This window comes from Oreochromis aureus, linkage group 7 (assembly GCF_013358895.1).
Source record: "Oreochromis aureus strain Israel breed Guangdong linkage group 7, ZZ_aureus, whole genome shotgun sequence".
Taxonomy (NCBI): Eukaryota; Metazoa; Chordata; class Actinopteri; order Cichliformes; family Cichlidae; genus Oreochromis; species Oreochromis aureus.
The window spans coordinates 12,939,271-12,949,209 of NC_052948.1; the positions used below are offsets into that span (position 1 = coordinate 12,939,271).

The 9,939-nt window shown below is 39.0% G+C and overlaps 1 protein-coding gene across 2 annotated transcripts in view; it reads left to right on the forward strand.

Moving 5' to 3' along the window:
* roraa (RAR-related orphan receptor A, paralog a) overlaps positions 1–8,307 on the forward strand; it is a 188,285-nt gene extending 179,978 nt beyond the window's left edge. For both annotated transcript variants that reach the window (XM_031747290.2, XM_039615784.1), the window contains 3 exons: positions 511–621; positions 820–932; positions 1,332–8,307. In XM_031747290.2, the coding sequence (XP_031603150.1) occupies positions 511–621; positions 820–932; positions 1,332–1,496 (389 nt within the window). In that variant the 3' untranslated portion in view covers positions 1,497–8,307. The remainder of the gene's footprint in view (positions 1–510; positions 622–819; positions 933–1,331) is intronic.
* The last annotated feature ends 1,632 nt before the right edge of the window (positions 8,308–9,939 follow it).

Here is a 9,939-nt window from a genome sequence, read left to right on the forward strand (position 1 = left end):
TGACAAAAAAAAAATGTAAATGCATCCCACAGTGGCTGAAAAAGTGCAGAATTCTGTTTCTCATTGTGAGTTTGCATTCACTATCACTGTGTTTGTATACGAGTGAGCATGTGTGTGTGTGTAGTATACCAGTGTCCTATGAATTCTGTGCAGAGAGGTCCACAGTGGGGGAGGCAGAGTGATGGGCTTCCCGAGCTGCCGTGGCATCCGCCTGTCTCTCTCTATCTCCGATAATTGATTTAACTAAAAGCCTCAATAGTGACCTCATTTTGGCTTGCATAACGCCACCCAACTGCCAAAAGTGACTCGTCTGGGAGGCAAAACTCAGTAAAAGCATTGCCTGTTCTGCTTAAGACGCTCCCATGTGCTGTCAGCACGCCGCTCTTTTTCATTTCTCCCCCTTTCCTCTCCCCTCCCCGTGTGCCTCTCTCCCAATAAAGATCAAGAGTGAATGTTGTTCTTTGGTCTTCCTTATCCTAAGCCCCCTCTCTCTGTCCTTTGCTGTGGCAGGCTGTGACGACTTGATCAGCTCCGTCTTCGAGTTTGGGAAAAACTTGTGTTCTATGCACCTGTCTGAGGATGAGATCGCCCTGTTCTCCGCCTTTGTGTTGATGTCTGCTGGTAGGTGTCATTCACGGTGCAAAGAGAGGGAAAAAAAAGGCAAACATACGTTCACCACAATAATGAACACACTGTTGCAATCCTGTTTTTTTCTGATAATTAAAATCTTGCATTGCAAGAATCATGAATCGTGTTTGGCTTTGAAGAGCCCCACATGTGTTTTACAGCCACATGAAGATGTGACTATTTTCCTTCCAGACCGGTCCTGGCTGCAGGAGAAGGTGAAGGTGGAAAAACTCCAGCAGAAGATCCAACTGGCCCTCCAGCACGTCCTGCAGAAGAACCACAGAGAGGACGGTATACTTACAAAGGTACAGTGCATACAGAAAACACTTCATCCGTTATCCCCGAAAGCTGGAATTCCCTGCTGTTGTAGCAATGTAATCTTACACCGCTTAGGATCTTTATCCACTGGCCTTGAAACATTTTTAACCCCAGTAGATTAAATGAACTCAGATTTCAGAGGAAACATTCATAATGTGACATGAAATACCTCTTTTATCAGTATATGCTTTGTTATCAGCTACGCCGGCTCCTTAATATAAAGTGTCAAGTTTTCCTTGTGCCTGAGCGCTTGTCTCAATATTTACAAGTCTGTTTGCCCCTGTGTGAGACGGAATACACTGTAGGGAGGAATGTTTTTCACTACCATTGCTCCATGTCCTTGCCTCCCTGTGAATCTAAACAGCCTGTCTCCTCTCTCTCCACAGTTGATATGCAAAGTGTCGACACTGCGGGCGCTGTGCAGTAGGCATACAGAGAAGCTTACAGCTTTCAAAGCAATATACCCAGACATTGTGCGTGCCCACTTCCCCCCGTTATACAAGGAGCTGTTTGGATCAGACTTTGAGCAGTCCATGCCCGTTGACGGGTAGCAACCCTGCCAGGTGCCAGTGTGCCCACCGTAGGGGAATGTGGAGGAGGAATCTGAGACACTTTACTGGTGCCCTGCACACACCAGAGCGGACAGATGGCACGCTGTTCAACTTCTTCTTTTACATTGGAGGGTAGGGCTTGGGGAGTTGATTGTCAAGGTTTACCATATTGAATCTAGTTCTCTTTGTAAGAATTGTGGGAGCCGACACCCCACGGGACATGAAGAGGAGATAGGAACAAATCATTTCTGTTTGGTTGAACTTGACCCTCTTATGCGCTTTTCTGACCCAATTCTCTTCATTCGTCATTGTTTTCACTTGATTAACTGCATCACCCCCTATCATTCGCTTTGTTTTATCTGCACACCTGGCTTCTAATCATTATGAACAATTAATGAGACACCTTTGAAGAAAAAGAAAAGAAAAGCTGAAGACCTCTTCACTTAGAGGATGACCACATCAGTATTATTTCCCAGATTACACTCCCGTAACAGTCCTGCTTTCTTTCCACAGTCAAACCTGTCACCTTTATACACAGAAAAAGTGACGACAACAACAACAACAACAACAAAAAAAGATAAACGCGCACACTTTGGTCAAGTTCAGCCACTTTTCTCTTGTGCTCAAGCTGTATCGTTTGGACGCGGTGCTTGGGATGAAAACTCACGGCGACTTCGAGGGAGGTTCCATTGGCATGGCGTTGCAATCGGCACCTCTCTGTGGACAATCGTTTAAAAGAGAGAGAAAAAAAAGAAACCTAGAATTCTGGTAATTCTAATGAAAACGCAATGATTTAAGTTGTCAAAGACTCCATCCACCATTGTTGCATAGTGAAACCATGTAAGGCCATCTGCTATTAATCCTTCTCTGGACAGGTGCCCTGGAGAAGCACAGGGCGCCAATACAATGAAAAGGGTCCATTCCACCTGTTTTATAATGTACTACAGGGTATATGGTCATAAGTACTTACTATACAGAAAAAAGTAATGTTTATAGAATCTATTTTAAATAACATGTATGATATTAGTAGTTAGACCATTCTTAATTGTTGAATTGATAAGGCACTTTTATTTACACCGTTCTTTAATTTAAGACTTGTATATTTACCTAGTGATGTGTTGCATGTGCACAAGAAATACAAGTTGAATCATGGATACAGAGGTTAGTCCCAGGAGCTGCAGATGTTACTGGTCTACTGGAAGTGTACGGGATGTCTGTTAGGGTGGCTGGCGTGGCTGCCGGTTGGCGAACAAAAGAGGCGTGGATGAGAAGGCAGGTTAAAGACACTCCGTCGCTTGTTTTCGCAACAACTGCCAGTGCGACGCCTGTCAAAATGTAGCTGTGATACTCCTCTGAGGGGAGCATGCACAAACATAAAAAAATAATACAAAAAAACAAAACAAAACAACCTCGCGGTGATGTTTTGTTTTTGTTGTGAACAGATCTGGATTTCATGGCATCTGTTTCAAGTTTTTGAAAATACAAGAAAACCGAGGTGTGCCCGGGTGACAGATTTTTGGGATTTTTTTTTTTTTACTAAACATTTGCTTCTCATTGTACTGTGAAAATCTGTACATTTTTCTTTAAGGCTGTAAATCAACCCAAATAGCCATGTGGTTGGACTGGGAAACTCACATGCAGTCTCTAATCCAATTGTTCCATCTAGTGGAAGATAAAGATACAGCAAGCGAGTTAACAGCCTAATGGCAAGAGACCCCGGGGTCTAACCTAAAAAGCACATTTATGAGCCTCTGTAAGAACATTTTCAGCGTCTTTATCTGCCTTCTCACCGCAGCCTCAGCCCGGCAACGCCACGACAGAACACAGAAGAAACAGTGAAGGGAAAGTGAATATTCAAAGCCTTGTCTGGTTGTAAAGCTTCTATTTTTGTAACTTGTTTTGGTTAACAAACTCACGAAAGAGAACGAGGGAGAGAAAAAGATGTCAGGTAGCACTTAACTATATCCCTGCAATAATTAGACTAGCCGTTGTTCGTATGATTAGGGGAGAAGCATAAAACTGGTAGGACAAGTGCTATTTTCAGAATGCTTTGTTGTTGTGCTTCTGTTTTTGTTGAGTGTGTCTTTCTTGTCAGTGTGGTAGTAAAGTGGTAGAAAAAAGAAAAAAAAGAAACAACCCTGGATGTGCCAAACAATAGTCGTTGCTTCCGCTTTTCCAGTCTACTCGTCTATAATGTAGAATGGATTCCTAAGACATTCCAGCAATCTCAGTAGCGGCTTTTAGAAAAATCGTTAAGAACAAAAAAAAGAACAAAAAAAAGAAAAGACTAGAAAAAAATGATATCCCTTTAGAAACCCGACAAAGCATGTTAACACATCTGTCACCAGTCTGTCTGTAACATTGAATCCAGTTGTTTTGTCTTTTTTTTGTTTGTTTGTTTGTTGTTGTTTTCCTTTTGTTTGCACACTATCATTCCTCTACCGTGCAATTTGCGCGAGGCGTTAATGCCTTGCGCTGTCACCCCTCAGGGAAGAGTTTCTTTTGTGCTTTTCTGTTTGAATTCATTAGATTTATAGTTTAGTAGATACTTTTTCTTTCTATCGTTCTTTCTTTTTTTTTCAGGGACGTTCCATGAGAAGTGGTTGAAATTCCGATTTGAAAATTCATCACAGAGTTGTTCAGAATTTCACATTAATGATGTCCTTAAAGGGCCTCCAGCCAAGTCGATTAATAAAAACAAATCTTCTTTGTAAAAAGAAAAACCCATCAAACCCCATCGCTTTTACAAAGTGTAGTTTTTCAGTACACAGCATATTTCTTTCACGCACACAAAATAATAAAAAAAAAATCTGTTTTGGTTTAAAACGGTGTCATCAGGGTCTTTATGAATAATAACCCTCTTTGTTAGGAAACCAAATATTCTTATGCAATACTAAATCTGTTGTGTTTTGGGTTGTTAGTAAATATGCTGTACCTAAGTAATAATATCTGTTAACGATCCAATGCTATTTTGGATATGCACAAGCCCTGTACGACTAGAAAACCTCAGTCTCAAAGCAAAAGAAACCCAGTCTGGAACACTGCTAGACAATCCGGTGTTGAGAGGCCCGGCGGCCCGGCAAGAGTAGCGAAAAGGATTAGGTGCGAACGCTCAGGGAGGTAACAGGTAGACCGAAGAAACGGCTCGCTTTCCTCTGGAGTCGCGGAGCATTTCATTAACTTTTTTTTGGGTTTTTTGGTGAATTTATGAGATTTTTTTGAAATCTCTCAAAGGCACTCAAATGATGAGAGGAGCTTGGCTGAACTTTTTTTAATTATTATTATGGTTTTTTGGCGTAGCACACTGAACTTTTTGTCAAAAAAAAAGAGAAAATTGAGATTTGGCTGATTCTTTGTCAATTCTTTTCATTTTGTTTGTTTGTTTCTTGAAGATTATTATTTCTTCTTCAAACGTTATGTTATCATGTAAACAATATTCTGTCAAACATGGTCAGCCTAAGGTCTACCACTAATAAGGGTTCTTATCTCGTAAAATGTGCTCAGTTTTGTTTTTCATTCTAGTCGAGTAGCTGGTAATGTGTTCTACAATGTATAACAAGCAATATGCCTTGTGTTATAATTACGGGTCTCTACAGTGCAGTCATCATCCTTTTTCAATTGACTTTATTCATACAGTTGATTTTTGTTTACTCTTTTTTTGAACAAAAAGAAGTAATAAAGCCCCATCACTCTATTTTTTAATCTTCTTAAGGTTCCGATAGAGGGAAGATTGCAGGAAACGGTCACCAAACACACGGATGCTTGTGTATAACTATAAACTACGCCTTTACACGGGCCTGAAAAGTGATGTCTTTCTGTATATTCTCATTTGAGATATCCCACTTTAAGCGAGGGATCAATGCTACTTGTGCTATTCAATCAGTGTATAGTATACAGTAAAATGTGCTGGTCCTTTTGTCTCTGCTCTGTTGTCTGTAAAAAGCAATAGTGTGTGCGTGTGTGTGTGTCTGTCTGTTCTCACAGTATGTGAATATTAAAAAAAAAACCCAGACAAGGCTTTAATAATTACAGAGGAACAGGGTCATGTGGATGAAGAGGTTTTGATCTTTTTTTTTTTTTACATTTTCTAACAAAAAAGAAGCAAAGGTTTTGAGGAATGCTGAGCTCGATCCATCCATAATAGTTGTAGATTTTAAAAAGCATGACATAACGCCTTCGACAATTCACAGGTCTCTAAAGAAAAATTCTTCGCTATCAGTTTGTTGGTCCAAGCCTAAATTGAAATGAACCGAGCCAAAATGTGCACTGTAGATTGCGTCTTCGACCATAAATTGTGAAGACCGGCGTTATGTCACGCTTGAGGTTGCCGGTGTGTCGCCCAGAATTGTGAGTCAGTCGTCGCATTTTAACGAAACCCATTTTTCCAAAGCACAGGTGATAAGACTTTATGATTAAAGTTACGTTTAAGAATATAGTTTAAAAATAACGAGACAAAACAATGAAAAGCAACTTTTAGCCATAATCGAATGTCAAGCAATAATATATGTCTGTGTATTATTTTTCATTCTTTTGTGCATAATAAGTCTTTGAACATCTGCATGTAAATACACCTCTTATTTATCGCCATTGGGTTCGGTTTTATTTTTGTGTTGATTTTGTGGATGTTTTCTCTTTTTTTTTTATGTTTCATCTGTATATTTGACCAGTTCTGTTCCCAGGTGGAGAACTAAGAACTTGACATGGCCTGTGTGCTGTATATCTTATTTTCTCACTCTCTCTCCCTCATTCTCTGCTGTTTATTCACCATATTTAATATTATTATTGATCACATGTATAAAGGTAGCTTTGTAACTTCTGTCTGTATAGGTAAGAGGAAAATACTGCTACTAAGGCCTACCCAGTGAAAAAAAAATATTTATCTGTTTATCAATGACATCATATTGTACGATAACTCTGTTTCTACTTTGCTTCCCTCCTTTAGGATTAGTTTGATAGCGATAGGGCGTGCTGACATTTATTTTGTGTTGCCCTGATGTGTGGTGCTAGGTAAGTTAATTTTGTGAACCAAGTATTGATTCCTAAGCCAGGCCGCCCTATTAGTTCATTGATTTCATCGCATATTAATGTATTATTGATATTAGGACTCAACGAATAATAATAATAATAATGATAATAATAATGATAATGATAATAATGAAAATGATAGTGGTAAAATTACCCAGCCAGTACCTGTATCAGTGTGCTAGACTTGGGATAAGGCACTTATTTCCTTCTGACTTATAGCAAAGCTAGTATCTGCGAATTAACAAGCTTATTAAGGTCGCTTTTCTGGTTTGTGGAAGAATTATAATATTCAGACTGAAACAACAGTATTGGGTTTTTTTGTCCTTTTTCCTTTGTCTGATTGTAAAGAAAAAAACACTCACTGAGGCTAGTTAGTTTGTCAGGTTTTAAGATACTATTTACCTCCCCGTGTCTGCATTGTTCTTCACCTGATGCAGGGAAGTGGTGCTTGGATTTCATTTAACAGAGCCTCGGTGTATGCTTTTGTTATTCCCCATTTTAAGACTATCCTGATCCTGAAGCAGCGGTTTCTCCAGAACCAGTGGCACAAGCCTTTTGCACCACACTGAAGTGTTAAAATGTAAACGAGAGGATTGCCATTTGAAGACAAAGTTGACCTTTTTCTTTTCTCTCGACTCTGTAGCAAATATCAGTAAGAATATGCTTGCAATAATACACAACGTATCACACTGAGTGCCTCTCGGTGTAACAAAATGCATACATGGTTTTGATTGTCCTTTTTTTTTGTTGTTTTTGTGGTTTTTCCAGATGTGTACTGAAGTGACAATGTATTTTGTACATGAGGGGGAACTGTCGCTCGCTCATGCTTAAAATGTTTGGGGTTTTTTTTTTTCTCAAACTCCCTCTCTCTTCATGTGTTGTTAATTCTTTTTCACGTGGGTTGTTGTTGAAGGGTTTCGATGTGTAGATGGTCTGTTTAGAGTGTACACGTCACCTCTCACGTCGTTTCGGAAACATAACTGGGAGCGTCGCTCTTGTTGATCTCGAGGTTAGGTCGACAAATGCTCGCGGATGATATTACAGAAGTGTTCTCCTGCACATTGTTTTGATTTTTCTGGTCAAGCAAAAAAAAAAGAACTAAACAAACAAAAAATACCTAACAGAAAGTCCACATTTCTTCATTTTCTGTTAGTGTTAAATCTACTTTTTCTTTTTTATTTCACTGAGGACGGAAGATTTACTAATGCATTGTATATTAAGTATTTGTATGTGTTTGTAAAACAGACATACGATACATCTGGATTTCTTTAATGTTCTGTGTTCAATGTGCCCTCGGTCTGTTGGGGTAATTTAACATGAAAATGGGGTGGGGGAGGGTGGAGCAAGGGTAGCTTCTTTTTTTTCCATGCAAAAGCAGTACAAATTACGGAAAAAGCCGAAACTAGTGTGTGGTTGTCACAAATTTCTAAGTCACATGTTTGCTACTGATGTAAAATGGGGACAGATGATCATGTACCTTTTTATCCAGCTCTTTTGAACTCTCTTTAGCAGGTAGTCTATTCACAAACGTAGTTTTGCTCCTTCTTGTCTGATTCTTAAATATGAAAATAAGTATTTTGATTCATTTTGTAAATACAGCTGTAAAGAAAAATAAGAAATTTAATGTTGTCTTTTAAATACTTTTCATTCTAATATGAATGTTGTTATATTGTACTTAGAAACTGTACCTTTAATATTACCTTTATTAAAAGTGCATTGGACACATCGATTTTAGATGTGCTTTATGTGCTGTTATCCCATAATAAAATTTACCGCTTGTAATGGGCTTTGTTTTTTCCCTGGCTGTTTATCTGTCTCCTGTTGTCTTTCAGCTCACACTAGAAAAGTTAAACTGCACGTTCTGCCGTTACTTAATCAGAGTGACGAGCCTCACTCCACTAGAAACTTCTCTTAATGACTGAATTATGTGGACAATACCCAGATCTAAATAAATAAGTGGTGACTAAAAGAGTGTAACATCTAAAGCTTGTTGGAAATCTGGATAAACATTTTACTGACATTTATTTTTTGTATTAATTTTTTACCGAATGAGTCAGTTTCCCTGCAGGAATATATATTTTTCATTATACTTTTTCCATGTAATACATTTTAGATTTTGATTAAGCATCATTAACTGCAAAACTGTGGAATAATATGCAACGGTTAAAATAGTTTTTCTATATGTGCTTACAGTCATGTGAACTCTATGCAGGCCTGTGAAAAGTTAAATGCACCCTTGTTGCTTCCATAGGAGTTTAGAGGCTCATCAAATGCAATTAATTAACTGAGCATCAGCAAATGTGATCACCCCTATAAAAGAAATGATGGCAGTTTTCTGACCTGCAGCATTTCGGTGTGTGTTAACACAACAGCATAATCTTCACAGGTGCAGACATCCTAACAAATTCAAACCTCAGAGAAAAGAAAACAAGAAGTACTCAGTCTCTACAGGACTCAGTATGTTAAATATTAATGTTTTTGACAGTACAATTACAAAAACACTGAATATTTATGGCTTGTTTGGACGGGTGGCCAGGAGAAAGACTTTTCTCCCTAAAAACAACATGACAGAAAGCCTTAAGTTTGCAAAGCTGCATCTGAACAAACCACAAGACTTCTGGAACAAAGTCTTCTGGATAGACAAGATCAAAGCGGAGATGTTTGGCCATGCACAGCATCACTTTTGGTGAAACACAGCATATCAGCACCAACACCTCATACCAGCAGTCATGCACGGTGGTGGAGTCCTGATAATTAGGGCTTGTTCTGCAGCCACAGGACCTGGGAACCATGAACTCCTCTGTATAGTGTACTGAGTGGTATTCTAAAATATGATGTAATCTGTCTGATTGCTGAAATTGGGGATGGCAAGAAGACAATGACCCCAAGAACAGCAGCAGGTCTACACCAGAAAGGCTGTAAAAATAAAATAATCAAGGCGTTGCAATGGCCTCAAATGGGACTTTAACAGAGGTTTGCCTGCAAATCAATGAACTGAAGCAATTTTGTAAAGAAGAGTGAGCAGAAATTCCTCCACAATGATACGAGACTGATAGTCATACAGAAAATGATTTCTTCAAGTTATTGCTGCTAAAGGTGGTTCCTCGGGCAACTCGATCATGGGGTGTGCTTAGTTTATGTCACCTTATCAAAATATCTATATGGACGCCAGAGTTCAATGGAAAAGGCAAGTCTGTTGATTTTAGAAAAGACCAATAGAAGGGTTTAAGTTTTTCAAATGTTAAATAATAGTGTTTTTGATATTAGTTTTTATACACCTCAGCAGAATAGTGGAGCATGTAAGCTGCACTCAGGTTAGTGCCTGAGACCGCTGTGGATATGAGCAAGAGATCCAGATAGGTCTCCCTATAATTATCTGTACTAGAGCTGGGACTCGTATCTCCAGATATAATAAGAT